Source organism: Pseudonaja textilis, chromosome Z (genome assembly GCF_049901715.1).
Source record: "Pseudonaja textilis isolate UNSWEBS1 chromosome Z, rPseTex1.2, whole genome shotgun sequence".
Taxonomy (NCBI): Eukaryota; Metazoa; Chordata; class Lepidosauria; order Squamata; family Elapidae; genus Pseudonaja; species Pseudonaja textilis.
Window position 1 is genome coordinate 94,359,924 of NC_142008.1, and position 21,385 is coordinate 94,381,308.

A 21,385-nucleotide genomic window follows, 5' to 3' on the forward strand; every position below is an offset into this window, starting at 1 on the left:
TAGAAACTGTCCTATAAATATTAGAGCTGCAGCCTACTTACAAGTCTGCTTAAGGCTCCCATCACTCTTCAACCTCAAATACCTGAAAATAATGCATCCTGAATTTATTCAGAATATATATTTGGCCTGCCCCAAGCATTTGAAGTGAAGAATAAAATAGGATCCAGCATAGCAATTTTATAAATCTAAACAAAAACAATACAAGATTAATACAGTAGCAGCCATTTAAAACAAGCTATAAACAATTGGCTGTACTCACAGCATGTGGAGATACAAAAAACATTCCATCTTCGAATCTTCCAACCAAATGACAAGTCTGAACATTGCTAGAATAAGCAATGTTTAAGGAATTAAACATTGTATAAGGAATGGCCTGTGTTACAGTCAGAAGAATCTGCAAATGATAGTATAGATTATAGAATGATACTTTGAGGAGGAGGAGGCAAGAAGTCTGGAAAATCACCTCTTGGGAACATACTTTTGCCCATCTGACTGCATTGCCTAATCCAGCTCTGCTGAGTGACTCAGTTCAGGTTTTTCTCATTATAATTTCCTGGATACAAATAATGTATCTCACTCAAACTAGATATGAATGTTTTATTTTGGGAGACCTACAGTACCTCTTTTCCACAACCTTAGAACTTATGCAAATTAAAAGTCTTATTACTAAATTACTCATTATAACCCAAGTCTTGGATGGCAGGTCGATCAAACAGACCGTATTTAGTGATGTTGGATTTGAGTGTACACAGAGATCTTCCTCTTATTGTAAGCATTCTCTCCAAAATAGATTCCTTGGAAACGATCAAAAAGAGATCATATGTAGTTAGTATTTTTTTATAGCAAGATAACAAGATGATGCTAGTCTTTTTCCAACTCAGTGTAATTCCTGGCCTTTTTAGGAGATAAATGTTCTTGTTTTATTTCCAGTATTCCAGTATGACCAGTATTTTTTCTGAGGCTTTAATGATCACGAGTGTCTCATCTTTCTCTGCATGCTGTTCCCAGAAATATCATTAAAAGTGTCTTGCATCAATCTCTGAGTGCTCTCAACCAGTCCAGAAATATCCTGTAAGTCAAGCCCTTCTGTTTCTATCTTTGGCAAAATCCGAATGGTTATATTGCCTATTAGAGATCAAAGAGAAAAGAAAACCGAAAGACAATAATCTTATGTAGAAATTGAATATTTCCAGAAAGGATTGTGTTCTCAAGAAAGTGATAGGATTGGCATACAAATATCACTATATTCTTGCTGCAGATGATGTTAACATCATCTGCAGCACATGATTGTTAAATTACAGAATGTTTTCCAAGAAACAGCTTGGAATTATATCACAGAGGCATCGTATTTGGAAGAGTTTTGAATGGTTATTAACATGGATATTGGGCTGCAGTCTCAAAATATAATTATTTTGAACATAGTTTAGACAAAAAAGCTCATGTGCTTAAATTGTATTTTGATGCACTTTGGAATATAAAGAAATGTAGTCTAAATACTTTCCTAAAGAGCTTAAAAATTACATAAGGTCTTTTTGAAATAAAAGGCAAGAATTCTCTATCTAGTTTTCTCCCTCCAAGTTTTGTTTTACTGAAGCTTATTTAACTGGGTACGTTTGGAAATAGATTTATCAATGTCTATTGTTAATATAGAAAAGGCCTTTTTTATATCAAAACTAAACATAAATAAATGAGGATTAATATGTAGATCTCTGACTTCCAGCTCCTAAACGTTCAGCAAGAACATTTAGATCTACTGTATTTTAGTTAGAATCCTGATTATGTTCAAATCTGGTAGGAATAAATATTGTTGCCAGAAATGTTCTACTTATATTTTTATAATTATAACCAGTAATCACCATAAGATTCAAGAATCTTTTTCAAAGGATTGAATAAATATTGTGCTTTGAATTTGGAGTATATGATAAAATACAGTTATAGGTCTGGGAGAAAATTGGTATTTTAAGAGTGTCTTTCTTTGCTTTCAGGCGCAATGCATATATTTAAAAGTCAAATAGCATTTTATGTTAAAGGTCCAGGATTGTATGAAGGAAAAAGAGAAAGAGACAAACAGACAGATTCTAGGATAAAAAATAGGACAGAGATTTAAGAAATGAACTGGATCCTAGGATATGATAGGTATCAATAGGGGAGCCTAGGTTAGTCATCTTTATTTGTTGCATATTGTAGATAATCCAAATTTCACAAATACTGCCATTGTCACTACTGTCTAAACCAAAGGTCTTCAAATTTGACAGCTTTAAGACCTGTGGACTTCAACTCCCAGAATTTCTGAGCTAACATGACTGGAGGAGGAATTCTGGGAGTTGAAGTCCACAAGTCTTAAAGCTGTAAAGTTTGAAGACCCCGGTCTAAACTATAAGCAGAATTTTCTAAATTTGCACCTAAATATGAAAACTACTATGTGGAAAAGTCATACAAATCTCTATTCTTTGGGGGAAGGGGATAAAAAAATATATTTCTATAGACAGAACTATTCATCTGCCAAATTTATATATCACCATAATCAAAATGAGTGAATAGAATTTCTATCTCTTACATTGCTTTCTAAGCAAGACAGAGCAATTGTTGGCAACTAAAAAGATAAACCTGGGTATGGTTCTTTGCCATTTAGACTTACCTGGATCAAATCTCTTATCCTTGATACTGTACAAATCTGTGTAAGAAGATATCACAATAGGGACAATGGGGACCTAAAAGATAAAAGGCAGTTGGAAGAAGGTTGGAGAAATACATGAGTTTTTTCCTCCCTTGTGACAGTCTTTTTCAGCCACAATGTTTACAACAACTTTCACTAATCTAACTATCTCTAGATGTATGGACTTCCAGAATTCCCTCATCAATGTGAGCATAGCTGACAGTTTTAGAAGTTGGAGTACATATATCTGGAAAATGTCCAGATAGGTAAAGATTAGGTTTATGCCTTTTCTGAACATGATTATAAAGCTTTAGATAGTACTTGTAATTGATTAGAAACAGACATTTTAAATCAAGTCAATAAATTTCCTTATTTCTCCCTTTTCTGTGGAAATTAATTCTACTTCATGTATTAGGTGAAGTGGGTGCTACTCCATGAAACATATACTTTATGACAGCTTTCTTCAAACCACTGAGGTCCTATTGGTTTAATTTACAAGCTCTGTAACTCCTGGTCAATATGGCAATGTTGAGTGGGAATTATGAAAGACCATATCTGGATGTCATTAGAATCACAAAACAAGCAAAAGGATTTTTTTTTTTGCCTACATGAATCTGAAAAGAGGTGCTACTTCAATGAAAAGAGATATTACACTTGTGCAAGTTCCAAAGCATTTTTCCAAATAATCTTTGAAGTATGCCCAGCCTTAATATATCTGCCTCAGCAGTACCTGGATGTCTGTGCCTAGGCTTGAGAGATAAAGTTCAGGTTAGTAGTTGAAAAGGAGACCACTAAGAAATCCCAGGATTGTAAGATAGGGTTGGAAATTAAAAAAAAAAAAGCCTCGAGGGGAGGCAAAGCTACACCACTGTTGTATTGTTCCAAGATAACTGCTAGATGTATCATCAGGAATTAAGCTCTACCTGAAAACATCTTACTTTTGCTTCTGCTCCAATAAGCTTTTTATCCATATGTTAAAATGAAAAGGAAAGAAGGAAAACAAAGTCTACAGTAATTTTATTTTACTCATATAAACTCACAATTTCTCAAAAATATTTTACTAATCTCTCATAAATCTGAACTGTAGTATTTCAGCACCTGGCATCTATAATGGGAAATGGGAAAGACTTTGGGTGGGAGCTTGGGTAAAGAGGCATTTCTGGTGTCAGATAAGAACCCATAGCTGGGTAGTAGGCAAGGAAAGAGGCTCAGAAGAGACCTAGTTTCTTAGACAGTAAAAGAAACTGGTGAATTGACTTTCAGACTTGTAAGATAATCCAGTCAATGTAGCATGATAATAAAGCAGAACTAACTCATGTTTGTAATTTCTAGCTGGTTTACTCTGCAATACTGAGTTAGAATTTCCCTCTTCCCCAAACATCAACTTCATTTTCAGGAATTTTTTACCTGAGCCTTTATAGCCAAGTGAAAGGCACCCCGCTTGAAGGGAAGCATGGTGTATTCTCGGTTCCTGGTGCCTTCTGGATAAACCCAAATCCTCAGCTGGGTTGGTGAACAGCAGGGGAAAACAAAAAAACCCAGCAATTACAATTTGAAGAGTGCAGCCTGTCTTCTGAAAACATTCCAGCTCTTATTCAGCTATTTTGTTTAAAGAATTGCCCTATAACTCAGAAAAGAAATGGCATCCCCATTGCACAGTCTGCCTCATTTCTCAATCTGCTACTTCCTATGCTAACTGCCCCAGGTTGGGAAATGGTGAAGGGAAAGCATGCAAACTGGGCTCAAGTCCCAAGGAAGAACCATCAAATGACTAGATCCCAATAAAAAAAGAATAATATTGGGGATATTTTAAGATAGACAAGTAGAGGCTCTCTGCAGCCTTCCTGTTGAATTAATAAAAGTCAGAAAATCTGGGAAAAGTCTTCCATATTACTCATCTTTACTGGTTATCAAAAATAGCTGGATTTTCCCCCTTATCCTCTCACTCCAGGAATAAACAACATGCTACCTATGAATAAATCACTCCTGATTGGTGTCAACAGTCTCCTCACCCACCTCATTTCTTAAACATTCTTTCAAAATAAGGAAGATAGAAACATATTTTGCAAAGGACTTGCAAGGATATTAGAAATCATCAGGTGGGAGAAGGAAGGACCTCTTTCATCTTTTGATAAAGTTAAACAAGTGTTTAGTGAGGGACCATGGCTAGATTGGCAGCCATTTTGAGAACAGAGCAGTTTTCCAGAGGAGACATTTTGTGATGCCGGACCTCAATCACTCATCTTTAAATTCTAAATGAGTAGCAGGTCTAAGGTTCTTATTCTAATTTTTTTTCCCTCATAGTAGTAGATCTGATTCCTGAAAGGCACAGTCCAAGAGTAGTATGCTTAGATTTTCATTGCCTTCCTGTGTTTGGTAAAGGTTGCATCAGTTAAAGGCCTGGGGATATTAGGAGGGGAGGTAGAAAATCTCTTCCTGATTTCAGGACACCCTGGTTTGAATGCCTCCATATTAGCAATCCCCAGCTTTGCCCATTTTCTCCTCTGAAATGAACTTTCCCACACACCCAATCCCATTCTCTATAACACACTAAATACCACCATCTGTCTTTTATTTAGACAGAGAGAACCAAAATTGAGATAATAGTGGCAGAACTGTGTCCTTCAAGGCAGTTTAGCTTCTGGTAACTACATGCGTTTGTGTTATTTCTTTGGCATCAAATATGAACATGTTTTGCTAGTGCTACGTTCTGGGGTAATTTTCTAATTTCTCAGTCTAGTCAACTTTAGGATTTTCTAGCAGTCCACCATCCAAGACCTGCCTGGCTTTAATCTTGCTTTGACATTCAGTCAGGGTGGCAAGAGGTTGTAATAAAATGAATCATTATTCAGATATATTGAGATATACTGGTTTCTTCCATTTGTGGCCATTGAGGTATAATATATTCAGTGGGTAATGTTTAGGACACGATATAGAATAGAATAACAGAGTTGGAAGGGGTATGGGAGGTCTTCTAGTCCAACTCCCTGCTCAGGCATTTCAGACAAATGGCTGTCCAATCTCTTCTTAAAAACTTTCTGTGCTGGAGAATTCACAATTTCTGGAGGCAAGTTGTTCCACTGGTTAATTGTTCTAAATGTTCAGAAATTTCTTCTTAGTTCTAGGTTGCTTCTCTCCATGATTAGTTTCCATCCATTGCTTCTTGTCCTGCCCTCAGGTGCTTTGGAGACTAGCTTGACTCCCTTTTCTTTGTGGCAGCCCTTGATATATCAGAACACTGCTATCATGTCATCCCTAGTTCTTCTTTTTATTAAACTAGACGTACTCAATTCCAGCAACCGTTCTTTATATGTTTTAGCCTTCAGTTCCCTAATCATCTTTGTTGCTCTTCTCTGCACTCTTTCTGCACTTTGCACTTTTCCCAGCATCTTTCCTCAACATCTTTTTTACAACCTGGTGACCAAAACTGGATGCAGTATTCCAAGTATAGCCTCACCAAGGCATTATAAAGTGGTATTAACACTTCACATGATTTTGATTCTATCCCTTTGTTAATGCAGTCTAGAACTATGTTGGCTTTTTGGCAGCTGCAGCATGCTGCTGGCTCATATTTAAATGATTGTCCACTAGGCTTCCAAGATCTCTCTAACAGTTACTACTATTGAGTGAGGTACCACCTATCTGTACCTGTGCATTTGATTTTTCTTGCCTAAATATAGAACCTTATGTTTATCACCATTGAATTTCATATAAAAGAAGTGTGGTGAAGAAGCTATTTTTTTATAGTAAGATGGTAACATAAATTAGCTTCCTTTACATTCTCACCATTAATAGTATTGGAACTAAGTTGAGAATAATAGTGAAGGGAAAAAATAGAGGAGGCAATCATCTCCAAAAGCATCCGTATATCACTTTGTCCCTTCCAGTTAAGTGAGCAAGGTAGGTTCAAAGAGCTACTGGTCCTTTACCGAAGATAAGGACATACACACAGTACATAGGAGCATTCCTGATTTCAGGGTTCCTTCCTCTGCAGACAAAAGAGGTTTAGGGTAATTTGATCTCTTAAAAGCATTTGTTTTAGTACATATAGAATGCAGATTTTAAAGCAATCTTTCCCAAGCAGGTGTCACCCAGGAGTGATGGACTTCAAATACCATAAACCTCAATTAGCAAGATTTTCATGATAAAGGATTAAAGTCCAACATCCAGCCATTGAAGGTGAGTGGGGAAAACACTTGGAGAAAAGGAAATTGCCATATACCAGGTCAGATTATCAGTCCATCTAGCCAAGTCCAATCTTCTCTGGCTGGCAATGACTCTTCAAGATTTCAGTCAGAAACTGACTTCTCACTTACTCCTTCTAATTGTAAATACTACAGTAGAACGTGGGATCTTCTATAAACAATGTATATAGTTTTCACCTTGAAGACTAGTCTATACCAACAACTGCAGCAGTTTTCCAACAATACTTGGAACTCCCCCATTTTCATGCTTCTCCCAGAATAAAGTCATATTCACAAATTTCTCTCTCAGTGCTTACCGTCTCATATTGCATCCTCTCTGCAAGGTGTTCTAAGATGGCCCTTGCTTGGTGCTTCTTCTTGCGATCAATGAAAACTAAGCTGCATAACCAAGCAGAAAGGCCCAGAGGCCCCCAGTATAACAGCTCTTTTTTGGTAATTGGTACACAGCGTTCCGGCAGGATCTCTGCCATTGCTAGAGAAAGAAAAGAAAGAAAAAGAGAGGGAGAAAAGAAGGAAGAGAAAGAAAGAATGAAAGAGAGAGAGAGAAAAGAAAGAGAGAAAGAAAGAAAAAGAAAAGAGGAAAATGGAGGGAGGGAGAAAGAAAAACAAACAAACAAAGAAATGAGAATGTCATGGCTCAAATAATCTGAACAACCAAATTTATTATTTGCTAACATAGCTCCTAAATTAACCTTCTAGGCAATTTTGTCGTTGGGAAGAGAGGAAGACAAAATCATTTAGTCTGGGTTTACAAACTGTAGTAAGCAATAATGTGATTTGTTTTATTTGTATGAACTCAGTCATTGTAGCTTAGGAAATACATATTAAACAAACAAATAAATTGGTAAATGATTCAAAACTGTTCTGAAAACCTGGATGACTTTTGCGATAGACAGTGGCTTGGGGTGATTGTCTTGTGAATTTAACCTTGTTTGTAATGTTTGTAAAAATACAACTCGTTTTTTCTCATTCAGGTGTTTGTTTTATCTCTATTTCCTTTCCTCTATTTCCTTCCTGCTTTACTTCCCACCCCTCAGAGTTCCCATAGCTCTTGGGCCTGCTTTTCCCCCCATTGGGATCCTAGAGTCCTTTCCCTATTCCTATAGGAGAGAACAGTCACAAGAAACGGTTGTGTCAAGATGGCAGCCACTTCCCGGATGCAGCTATGTAATTTAGGGATGGAATGGTCTTCTCTGTTTCCTTAATATAGACTCTGAAGCTTACTGCAGTGCTGTACAGAGTGCATTAGAGAAGCAAAATTGACTTTTGTCCCTGGGCTGGATGGTTGCATTCCAGAAGCAGCAACCATTTTCAAATCAGTCACAATTTCTTCTGGCTGCTCAGAAAATAGCGACTACTTCTGGGATGTGGCCACACAGCACAGACAAAATGGGATAAAGTGACCTACCCTTCTTCCCTAACATTAAATCCAAAACCTCTGTTCTTCTTATTTTTGAAAAGTAAGTGTACAGTGGGGGAGGGGAGAGGATGTGAGGACTTGCAGGGTGAAAAGTGGGTCTAAGGCTCATGGGGACCAGTGAGATAAAAAAGTAGACTCAAAGTCTGTGGGGACTCAGTGGGGTAGGATGGAGGGGTTGAGATAGATAGGGGCCTGCTGCAGCATCCCTGTTGACAGTTGTAAAAACGAATTATTGTAGGGGTACTCCAGCTTTCATTACTTCAAAATGGGTTGTAAGAAGCTTTTTTCTGTCATAACTCTGAAAGGTTATTAAGCAAACAGATATAGGATTATCTATAATGGTGTGTTTCTAAATGCAACATAATAGTTGCTCTATGCAAATGGGAGTCAATATTAAGTGGCTACCTTATTTTACAGATAATCAGTTTTAATCAGTAATTTTTCAGTATTTTGTTTTTCATGGCCTTGCCTTGAACAGTGGGTTGCTACCACTAGGTAGATACAACATATAATGTGATATATGCATACATTGACGAGGATAGCTGGGTATGGGAATACTTCTAGAAATTGCATCAGCTGAAGTTGCTAACTTTAAGCTCCTTAGGCCAGGGACATTACATGTGGTCTTTGCCTTCTTTGCCCTTTATTTTCCGTCTACTTTGAAGGTGATCTTAAATTAAAAGTTATCTTCCTATTTATATAGTATTGTATTTATCACCAGCAACTGAAGTGAGCATTAGATAATGCTGAAAAAAATCACAGATGCATCAAGGTATGCATTTATATATATAGAAATTGCTTGTTTTGTTTAGAGATCAATAGAATTCCAGTAGAAAGTTCATACATAGTGGTAATTATTTACAAACTTTCGATTGTTAAATTTCTAATAGCATCCAGACACAAGCATTTTTTACCTTAAATTATAACTGTATAATTTGCCAAGTATATATTTATAAAAAGAAAAAAGATCAAGCAGGTAGATCTTTTGTCAATAATTTCCAACTTTAAGTTTGCAATTTTATCTGGATGCATCAAAATATTGCAAAACTCAGATTTAGGAATGTTTACTTTAGTGGGAGAAACATTTCTTTAAAACTGGAAGCTTCTATCTCCTTAGATTCATCCTGTGCTTTTATCTTGCCTTCTATCCATGAAGAAAGGAGATCGAGAGGAGAGTATAAATAAGTGTCATTAATAACATTCAAATCATTTGGAATCTAATTCAAAATATTCATACAACATTCTAGATATGATAGCCTAGCCACGTACCAAGAAGATCCAAATTTGACTGATGGTTGCAAACAATCACATATGATTGCTTGATATTGAAATTCTCAATACCCTGCACAGTGTATGTGATTTTGTAGATATATTTGAGTATACGAATGCAGAAGCAAAGAAACCTGTAAAAGCAGAACACAAAAATATAATTTAGGGGAAAGTTCTCCAAAGTAGTCAATATTGACCCACTCCCAAAGAATCAGAGGGACTATTCATTATTGCTGTTATTACCATTATCATTATTCATAATTAAAGTAATATTACATTATTTTCATATAAAAATGTTTGAGGGTTGATCAAGTAAAGAATTTGGGGACATGTTGTTTAGAGAACAAAGAACCTACTGCAACTCTTTGTTTCCTTTTCCATCTTGTATCCACTGCAGCTTACTTTATCAGATGCATAATATAGTGAAATGGTACATGGGAATGATCTTGCCAGGGTTGGAAGAGATGTTGCCCAAAGAAGAGGGGAGAACTCATAGCTGTTTAATGACCAGAGAAAAAAACTCAGAAAAGGTCCTCTTCGACTTGCGAAGTTGAAAAAAGAGATGGTAGATTTGTACTTTCAGATTTGCAAGATTCTGGTAATATGTGTGTGTGTGTGTGTGTGTATGTATGTGTGTGCATATATATATGTGTGTGTGTATATGGATCTTTGGTTATTCAGGTTTTCTCCCGTGTAAGATTGGAAGTATCTAGGCAACGTTTCGATGAAGTCTCATTCATCATCTTCAGGCTTGTGTCTTCTGCTCTGTGCTTCTCAGAGTAATGTGAGCTTGCAGCTGCTTTTAACTGCTAGTGGGGGTGTGACTTGATTGGGTGCAGGCTTGGCTGTGTTCTGATTGGGTGGGGGGTTGGCCATGTTCTGATTGGCTGGAGGTGTGTTCTGTTCAGGTGAGGGCTTGGTTGTGCTCAGGTTATTCTTAGTTGCTGGGGGAATTGAGCTGGTGAGCTGTGATCATGTTGTTTGGCTTCGCGTTCGTGGTCGTGCCACATCTTCATGGTTGGTGTCAGTTCGCTTCATGTATGGCTCGGAGGGGTTTGAAGTGGGTAGTGATGCAGCTGCAGTGCAGCTTCTGGTCTGTGGTCGTGTCTCATCTTCTGTGTGGGTGTGAGTCTGCTTTCTACGTGGAAGTGCGGTGGTAGAATCTTGTGTGGCCCTCGTGGGTGTGGGTCTGGTGTCATTCTTCATGTTAGGTACTCATCTGTTTGTGAGGGCAGGTTTCCAAATGGCTGGTAGGCGGGAGGTGTCATCTCTTTTATTCATGCTGTGTGGGCATTTTTCTATTATTCTGTTGTTGAAGTGTTCAGTTTTGGTGATAGTTTTGATAGTTTTGGTGATCTCATGTCCTGTGGCTTTGAGGTGTTGGACCAGGGAAGAGGTAGGTTCTTCTTTTTTGATTGAGTTCTTATGTTCTTCAATGCGTGCACTTATTCTTCTGTTAGTTTGTCCGATGTATGTGGTGGGGCAGGCGGTGCAAGGGATTTCGTATTCTCCTTGGTTTTCTAACTCGATTTTGTCTTTAGGGTTTCTTAGGATGGTGGATATTTTTCTGTTTGTGCAGAATGATGTTTTAATGTTGTGTTTTTGGAGGATCTTGCTGATTTTGTCTGTAGTGCCTTTTATATATGGGAGGAGGGCTTTGCCGTTCTCTTGTTCTCTGTCTTGGGTTTGGTTGGGGTTTCTTTTTGGATTAGGTGGGTAATCTTCTTTCTAACCTAACCCTAACCCTAAACCAATGGATTCCAAAGAAAGAAGATAGACCAGAAGCCTGATGATGGCAGATGAGATTCTGCCAAAACGTTGCTACAACTTTAAAAGCACAACTACAATGAGCGTGGGAAAATACCCGAACAAAGCTGAATTTTATATATATATATATATATATATATATATATATATATATATATATATATATATATATATATATATATATATGTTTTCTGAGGTTCTCATGGTATTTGTATGTGGATCTTTGTTCGGGTTTTCTCCCGCGTAAGATTCAAGTATCTAGGCAACGTTTGATGAAGTCTCATTCATCATCTTCAGGCTTCTGTCTCGGCTCTGTGCTTCTCACTCTCACTCTGAGAAGCACAGAGCCGAGACAGAAGCCTGAAGATGATGAATGAGACTTCATTGAACGTTGCCTCAGATACTCGAATCTACGCTGGAGAAAACCGAACAACCAAAGATCCATATATATATATATATATATATATATATTTATATTTATATTTATATTTATATTTATATTTATATAGATAGATAGATATAGATATAGATATAGATATGCATATGTATGTATGGCATATGTATGTATGTATATGTATATATATATATATATATATATATATATATATATATATATATGTGTGTGTGTGTGTCTAGGTGTGTTCGGGTCTTTTCCCATGTAAGATTAAGAGTATCTTGGTGACATTTCGGTGAGGTCCCACTTGCCATACTCAGGCTGGTGCTTTTGGCTTCGTGCCAGTGCAAGCAGTGTGTGATCGGAGCTGCAGTCTCTCTATAAATACTGGGGTGGGGGAGCTGGTGTGCTGGTCTGGTTGGCTGTGCTGCTGCCTCTTGATTGGTTGATGGAGATGTTGGTGTAATGGGCTGTGTGATAGCCTTGTGAGTTTTGTTGTGGAGATATCCTGGATCTTGTGCTTTAATCTCCTGGGTCGTTTGTGTTTTGATGTCTTTTCCATTAGCCTCCTGTGTTGTAATGGCTTGGGTAATGGGTTGTGTGGTGGCCTTGTGAGTTTTATTGCTGTGGTATCCTTGGTCTTGTGCTGTGATTTCCTGAGTTTTCTGATGTGATATCCTGAGCAGGTGGCTGTGATGAAGCATTCTGGGTTTTGGTCTGGCTTTAAGTTTGGGGTCTGGGTCTGTGTTCTTGGCGTGTGTCAGCTTGTTTGGTTTTGGGGTCAGGGTTGTGACAGCTGGCGAAGCAGCCGTGGTCTGGTTTCTGGATGGTGGTTGTCCTTTGTTTATAGGATGGGCCTGGATCTGATGAGGGGATTGGCAGTGGTGTCCCGTGTTGTTTTGGGTCCGGTGTTGGTTTTCGTGGCTGGGACTCATTTGTTGCCAGTCAAACACAATACAGAAGCCTGATGATGGCAGATGAGATTCTGCTGAAACGTTGCTTCAACTTTAAAAGCACAGCTATAATGACGTGGGAAAATACCCAGAATACCATATACTTCATATATGCCTTGGCTTTCCAGGTCAATTTTATCTTTGGGGTTTCTTAGGATGGCTGATTTTGTCTGTAGTACCTCTTATGTAGGGCAGGACAGCCGTTCCTGCCCTACATAAGAGGAACTACAGACAAAATCAGTAAGATACTACACAGACATCACATCAAGACTGCCTTCCAAACAGACAGAAAAATAGCAGCCATCCTAAGAAACCCCAAAGAAAAAATTGACCTGGAAAACCAAGGCATATACGAAGTCCCCTGTGCATCATGCCCTGCCACATTGGACAGACCAATAGAAGAATAAGTACCCGCCTGGATGAACACAAAAATGCAGTAAAAAAGCTGGAACACACTTCCTCACTAGTCCAACACAGGAAAGCAACAGGTCATAGCATCGACTTCAGTGATGGTGTTCTTAGTATACATGGGGACAAATCAACGAAGGTATCTGCTTGCAGGAGCTGGTTATCATATTGGCATCATTATCTTTTTTCTTGTTGATTTTGAAAAAAAAATCAGGCTGGATAGTTATTTGCAAGTATGTATATAACTTTTATATAATATAAGTATATATTATATTATATTATACAAAAGAAAGCCTTTTCATTCCCTTGTTTTATTAATGACCATCTTGGGTTTTAGAAAAATGCAAGCATGCATCCATATTTCTTCCAACCTGTTTCTCTATCCTTGACTTCCCTTCCCTGATTATTATTTCAATGCCTCATCAACATTACTGGATCTTTCACCCACTTCTGAAGAGATTAAAACCTCTCCTATAAAATTCAACTAAGATTCACCTGTATCTGACCACAAGCATACAATGTTTAAACTTGTTGATTTTGGAAAAAAAAAATCAGGCTGGATAGTTATATGCTAGTATGCCCATTTAGTGCTTGAGAAAATGCCATGTTGCTGTACAGCATGAGCTATAAACTATTCATAATGTATTTGAGTGGTTTGAATTGTACATGATAACCTGCAATATCTTGGTTCTAATATTCTGTTTCTGTGGTCCGTCCTTTAATAGATTTCCCTGGAAATTGATCTGGCTCTATTAATTTATCCATTGATTTTGCTAGTGGCCAATTTAAAACATATATCAATTGAGTCACTTTATGTATTTATGAAAACGTGCTACCAATCTCTTGATATTTTGGCAATCTGTCCTCCTTTAATGCTTACCTATGTTATGGAAATGTTATATGGCATATATTTTTTTCTGTTAATTTCTTACTCTTGTAAAAGAAAAGCCTTTTCTCATTCCCTTGTTTTATTTATGACCATCTTGGGTTTTAGAAAAATACAAGCATGTATTCATATTTCTTCCAACCTGTTCCTTCCCCTCCCTGATTTTCCATTATTATTTCAATGCCTCCTCGACGTTACTGGATCTTTCCCCCATCACTGAAGAGATTAAAATCTCTGCTACAAAGCTCAACTAAGATTCACCTATATTTGACCACAAGCATACAATGTTTAAATGTCTTCCTGTTTACAAGACTTTTGTACTTTTATCACAGTTAGTACTGTGTCCAGCACACTTTTAATCATTGTTAATTACTCAACCTCCTGATCATCAAATTGCATCAAGATGTTCTTTCTATCATTGCTTCTATGATTTCCTCTCTTTTCTATATTGTCTGATTGATTTAAAAAAAATCTGTATGTAGGAAATGTATTTTAAAAACTGTATCATGTGGTGTTGATGGGATGTAGCATGTTAAACCCATCTCACAGGGTTGTCATTATGGGGAAAACAGGAGGAGGAAGTATTATATATGTTTGCTCCCTTGAGTTATTTTAAAGTAATAAAAGCAGGATTAAAATCTGATAGACAGACAGACAGATGGTAGATTAATGGTCCTGCTATACTTTCCCCAATTCTTCCATTTAAAATAAAATTTTCTTTTGCTTTGAAAGCAAATTTCCTTAATACTAATCAACATATGAAAAATTGCAATATATTTATATAGGTAGTCCTTGACTAACAAACATCAATTCAATAACCATTCAAAATTACAGGACAATGGAGAATGATTCTGAATAAGTGCGTTACAATCTCTGCCTGAAATGAAGTACCTCCTTGCTCATGAATTCTCACAGAGCCTGCAAGGTTCTCCAATGTCTTCCAAGGCTTTCCAAGGTCATGTCAGACTTCTGGAACCTTTGGAAGTGGCTTCTGCACAACTTGGGAAGTCTTTGGTGGCTCCATGCAAACTCTTGATTGAACACCTCCAGGAATGAAGTCCTTGTGCAAAGGGGAACTGCCTCAGATGGGCCATGCAAGTCTCTCCACAGCAGGAGAAAAATGCATGATGGTATGTAGCATGTGGCTGATCTTCAGGAGCATTGAACACCAGGGCAGTGGAGAATGGCGCAAGATTGTGAGCTGTGGTGGCAATGCTAGGGCAGATGAAGAGAGGCCTGGGATGGTGGCAACTGGCAGATACCGCTAAAGGTTCTAGGCCTCTATTATATTTCAGATCCAATTCTGCCATGTTGCTAACAGGTGCTGCAGGGCTGAGCTGGGGCAGTTATACTTTTCAGCACTTTCCCAGCTTGACCTCCTGCAGCAAGTCTCCCATGTTCTCCGACCCTCTGAAGCACACCCATGTTCTGTTTAATGATCCACATAATTGCTTAATGACTGCAACTGGGAAAGTGAAGATTATGCTCATTGAGTGAAACAGTCATGTGGGTGCATCAATTTTCAACCAAAATTTCAGGTTCAACTGTGATAATAAATTAAGGATTATGTGTAAAGATAGAAAACTGGGGGATATCATAAAGTTCTTGTCAAAACATTTTTTATTATCTTGACTTTTGTTGCAAGTCTTTGTTCATTCTGAGCTTTTGCTATCCTGACTTCATCTTTGCAGATTCTGGCTATCTGCTGATATTCTGCCTTAGTTATATGTCCCTCTTTCCATTTTTTGAACTTGTCCTTTTTGTCTTTCAATTTGTCAGGGAGATCTTTGTGCAGTGATGCTGATTTCTTCTTGGATTTCTTCTGTTGATGAGCTGAACAAAGGATATCACAAAATAGAGTGCTCCAGAACTGTTCAAGTTATTTTGACACCTGAGACTAAAGATATTATCAAGACATTTCCTGCCTGTCTGTAAAATTATATTAATATTGTTTTCACGTAACATGCAACCCATCAATTCCAATTACATTTTAATTTATCATATGATGTAAGTTTACCTGCCTTATGTGCACCTGGAAAAAAACAGACTAAGTTCAAGCAGGGTTTAGTGTACTGCACAAACCTAGCCACAGATTTTTCAATGGGGAGTAAAATAAGTTTGAAAAGGACATGGACAAATGACAAGAACAACAGATCTAAATTAAGAAGAAACTATTAAAAAGCTTACTTCCCCACCTGCCCTCCTCCAGATCAGACTGCAAGCTCTTGCTTGCTTCCACAAAGAAATGGAGGAATGTTTTAGAATTTTGTCTTTATTATTGTTCTTCATATTTCAACATCAAATACTTCTAGAACTCCAAGTGAGACAGCAAGAATTCTGCGATCCTTTGTTATTCCCTTTAGGGCATGCAATAGATTTGCTATATACAATTCTATCTGCTCTAATCAAATGTTATTTAGGTGTGGATATTTCTGAATTTGCTTAATACTTGCTTATCAGAGAATGCACAAAGGACTGAAGATGTGCAATACTGAGATAATTAAGTTTGTATTGAGAAATACATATTTTATTTGGCCATTATGAATTTCAGAGTTCTAGTCTAGCTCTCCAGGACTTCCCTCCTGCTACATTATTTCATGTGCTCCCTGAGATGACTTTTGATGACCCCCTGGCTGATCAGTGTGCTGCCACTTATCATCAGGCAAAGAAAACGACCCATTACAGTGTACGTTCAGGAATTCCAACACCTAGTTGGTCAACTAGGGGATGGGCCAAAGTTGATCCTGATGGATTACTTCTGAGAAGTGCTGCATCAAGAGCTGTACTACATCCGCCTGTCGGGGGGAGGAGCACCCAGAAATCTTCAAGGGTGGTACATCCTGGCCAGTGAGGTTGTGATCAATCTGACCAAGTTCCCTGAATGCACTGGATGGGAGATGTAGAATCCCTACACCCCAGAGAAGAGAGAACCCTTGAAAGCAGATAAGGGAGGGCCAAGCACTGATGATGCTCCAGACCCCAACAATGCTCTACTGAATACTTTAGCAGCAAAATGGGCCACTGGACTGCTGAGTGCCTAGCTCATTGGCTAACAACCACCCCTGCTAGAAACATCAAGAAGAAAGAGAAAGGCCCTCCTAAGCTGAAGGAAGGAGGGGCAGAAAGGAGTGGAGGTTATAGAGTTCACACCATCTTCTAGTGATGGCAAAGGAACTCCAACCAAGAAAAACTGAGGTCATCTTCAAGAGCAATAGTGGAGGAGAAAATGACTCCATGGGTTGGTCTTTTCCAGGAGAGGCATAATGTCAGGACTACCATCCTGCTATGCCATGCTTGCTTGCTGCCAGCCTGCCATACTCAATGAGAGCTTTGGGTTGGGATACATGAGAAGAATTGAAAGTATGCATCTTGCCATCCTGTGAGAACTACCAGGTGTTCCAAGATCACACTATAAAATGCAGAACCATCCAGCCTGCAAAGCCAGGGACTGTTACCCAAACAAGTGGTTAGAATTTAATTGGACACTTGAAGATAACCAAGCCGGAAGGTTGAAAAAAGAAAAAATAGCTATACGCTTTACATGCAAAACCCTCAGATCCAGCTTAGCTTCTTCTGGAATCACTTGGCTTTAGTAAAGTGAACTTTTGCTAACAATGGATTTGAGAGTCTTTCTTTTCTAACTGACCAAATAAGGACTCTTGACAGTGAGATAAGGGGGAAAAATGAGTCCCCATAAGGATATTTAGTTAGTTATGAATCTTTATTTTAAAAAAATTAAAATGGTCACTTCAGTCATTACCTCTCAGACAGAACCCAGCAAAAAGAGTAGAAAGAATTTAGAGAGCGGAGACCATTTACTCCAAAGGACTGCATTGCACATGCACCTGAATTACACAGACTCATAATGCCTCATTTATGTATATTTTTGTATCATAACAACACAGCCAAAATATTGGTGTTCCACATTTTCTCTGTTTTTCTTTTATATACATTCTTCTAACTACATTCCTCTTCTGGATCCTTCTGTCCAGCCACACATCAGTCAGGCTCACTTTCTTACTCATCTATCCATCTCTTCTGACAAATACTACCATACAATACACACACAAAGGCTACACACATAAGAAAAAATGCTTTCCCCAGACAGCTTGATAGCACGGGAGAAAGATTGTGAGGGGATGTTTTAAATTTACTAAAAAGCACTCTCATGAAGCTTGACTGATAGAACTTACAAGTGATTCCTTAACCTTAAACAGGCAACAACCAGGCTAGCCAACTGTAACAAAATATAATAAATCCAGCTGTCAATCCTCTTCATCTCTATCCAAGCAATCATATTACATGGCTTAACAGCATCAACCCCACAACATCCAATCTGTTTATCATTTCATCTTCCAATTTATCTTATTATCTATCAAAAGGGCCTTTCAACTATCCATTGGCAGAATAATCAATTAAGAATCCCAAAACAGAATGCTTATTTGAACAAAAAGCCCTCTCTAGTCTTCCTGCCACAATTCTTCTCCTTATATCCTTGTTCAAAGTAAGCTTTCTTCAATGCTTCTTGTCTATTGACTTCAGTATTCTAGTAAAGAGTACCTGGTCAACGACAGTGCTGAAATAAAATTTTATTTTATTATAAAGTATTGTATATTAATTGATAGGTTCCCCTCCTTTAAAAAAAAAGGCCCAACTTTTTTACATCTAACAAAAGGATGTAAAAAAGGTTAGGGCTTTTTTTAAAAAGGAGTGGAACCAATCAATAGGAACAAATTTGCCGTTATAAAGTCAATATTCAGAAATCAATTAGAATACCTTTCAGGTTTCATCTGTTATTGAATTTAAAATGGGTATCACAACATAAATTAAATGAAGATATTGAAGTACAATAGCTGTATCTATTCAATTGTGCACCTGCAAAAGATTTTTATTTTACTATTGAAGTTAATCATCTTAATAATAGGAGGTTTGCATGTTTATTAAAGCTTCTTTGTGATTGGGCACTGTAAAAATTAGAACATCTTCATTTAAACATTAAAGTTTGGCATTGCCAATACACATTGTATTTAATTTTCTTTTACCATTGTCATTTATACTGCCCCCTTGCCTATCATGTCTGCATACACATACAAATATTTCTGGTTATCTAGGGAAACACTCCAAACACCTGATGAACTAGACCATAACCGTGAGTTCATAACATAAATAATTTGTTAATCTTTTCAATGCTATCGTATTGTTGAAAGGATAGGCTTGTGAAAAATGGGAGTGGATTAAGTCTAAACCAATATGAAAAGTAATTTTGCACTCTGCAGGAATTACTCCCACTTTTCTGCTTTTCCCTTTGTCCAACCAGTCTTGAATAAATCACTCACAAATGTGGATATAAATCAGGCCAAAAAAAGATGATCTAGCAAGATCCATCATTCTCTTTCACCATACTTCTAGTTTCTTGAAGAAAGAAAAGGCTACTACCTTCTTGATCTGAAGGGTGGGACTGGTTCTCATGCTGCTTTGTAGGTAAATCTTTGTCCCCTAGGCTGAAAAATTTGGCCATCACTGGCCTATTTTTCAGAAAAACCTGGTGCCAAGACTTATATTGTTCTCATCCCCCAAATTGAAGCTAGAATCAACATCTACTCACTTCAGGTTTTCCATTCTTTGTCCAATGAATACAGCTACCCAAGGGGATATTGTGATAGACAGGAATAAAACCCAGCAACAGATGAAGGCCAACTTGCAGAGAAATCTGAAGGTCGTGTTCCATTGGTAAAGTAGAAAGATCACAAATAGTACGAAGATGAATAAGAGAAGATCCATTGTTGCTGGGATAAAGGTGCAGATAAATATGGAGGAACAAATAACATTAGGGAAGGTAAACAGATATTCCAGGGTGGAGCAAGGGGATGGCCCTTCTAGAGAGATTGCAAGCTATCAATTGGTGTTGCCTGTGGGAAGGATAGAGGAGGGACATTGAAACAGAAATATGTCAGCAGAGAATGTGGGAAGGAATGCTCTAGAATGGCATGTGGTGTGTATTCTGAAAGATGAGAAGAAGATTGAACTACAACAGAATGAATCATTCCAAATATTATAGTTTTTTGTGAGGGGAGCAGTTAGTCTCTTGAGATAAAATTAGTCTGTGTTTTCATTTTTTTAAAAAAGCCTGAATACTTATCTAGAATTTTGACAAGTAAATATTATTGTTTGAAATGAGAGATGAACAGGTAGTGGTACTCTGTTAGTGAGCATCCTTTGGTGAGGTGTTTAAAAAACCTATTAGGCATGGCCAAGGTGTGAAGTTCATTTCATTTCTGAACCAAGTGTCCTCTTAAGAAACAACCTAGCAGAGGATTTTAGTTCAATTTGGGGTGGGGGGGCATTTCTGTCCTGTTATAAAAGATCCTCTCCACATGCCATGCCAGTAGATGTTCTGCATCTCATATCATTGGAAGCCACTGTCTGGAGAGAAGAATAGACTCACATAATATGAAAAAGAATCCCTGGTTTTTCCTAACTTCCTTGAACAGGAGACATTGGTTTGATTGACTAATAGATAGCATAACATTTAAAAACCTTGTAGACAGGAAATTGACATTCTGTTCTGCTCCAAAGATTCCAGGTCATAACTTCCCAATTACTACTATATACAGTTACTACTACTATTGCTACTGCTGCTGTTACTTATTAAGGATTTAAAAGTTGAGATTTACTGGTACTTAAAACATAATGTACCAGACATTGTTATTTAAAAAGATACAAAGACAAAGGATAGATTTCAATATGTCTGGAGTAGACTGCCTTAGAGATGAAAGAAGAATGATAATCAGAATTGCTTTGCAAGATCAGATCAGGATTCATCTATTTGCAACTGATTCCCTTGATGTATTTTCCAAATAATTTCAACATCCCTTACATTTCAGATAAGATGCCTGTTCATTGTTCAGAATTAAATCAAAGGAAGCTGCTTTTTATCAGTGTATTACATCCAATAATCTTAACTGTGTCATGACCTATCTTTATAGCGTCATAGTAAACATATATTGGTAACCATCCATTATCTCAACCCTAATGTGACCTATGATAAAACACTGCAAGGTACCAATATATGCTTCCTCCTTAAGAGGACTCCTTTTTTTAGGAATTCAAACAAGGCCAGAACTGAAACCACATACATTCTTTTCTCATTTTGAACACAAAAATATATAATTATGTGACTAATTTTTTCTCTTTGTTTCCTTCTGCCACCGCTCCCTAAAATAGGACAATGACTGCAATGATCTTTTGGTTTAGATAGATATGTAGCAACAAAAACACTGATTTGGCAACACATCTAATGATTTACCAAATTATTAAAATGTTGGTTAAAAAAAATTTCAACTCCTTTCCATAATCATTTAAATATTCTTGGGTTTGTGGTCCTGTACACTGTTCTTATATGTCCCTGGCCAATGTTCAGCTATATT

At 37.5% G+C, this 21,385-nt stretch overlaps 1 protein-coding gene across 1 annotated transcript; it reads right to left on the bottom strand.

The window, feature by feature from the left end:
• Window positions 1-584: 584 nt before the first annotated feature.
• On the bottom strand, window positions 585-19,739 carry LOC113449427 (1-acyl-sn-glycerol-3-phosphate acyltransferase alpha-like). Its single transcript, XM_026720526.2, has 6 exons — window positions 19,564-19,739; window positions 9,551-9,684; window positions 7,158-7,333; window positions 4,064-4,159; window positions 2,639-2,711; window positions 585-1,125 (listed from the first exon to the last, which is right to left on the bottom strand). Exons 1-6 carry the CDS (start codon window positions 19,737-19,739, stop codon window positions 971-973), a joined length of 810 nt encoding a protein of 269 aa, XP_026576311.1. The 3' UTR covers window positions 585-970.
• Between the last annotated feature and the right edge of the window lie 1,646 nt (window positions 19,740-21,385).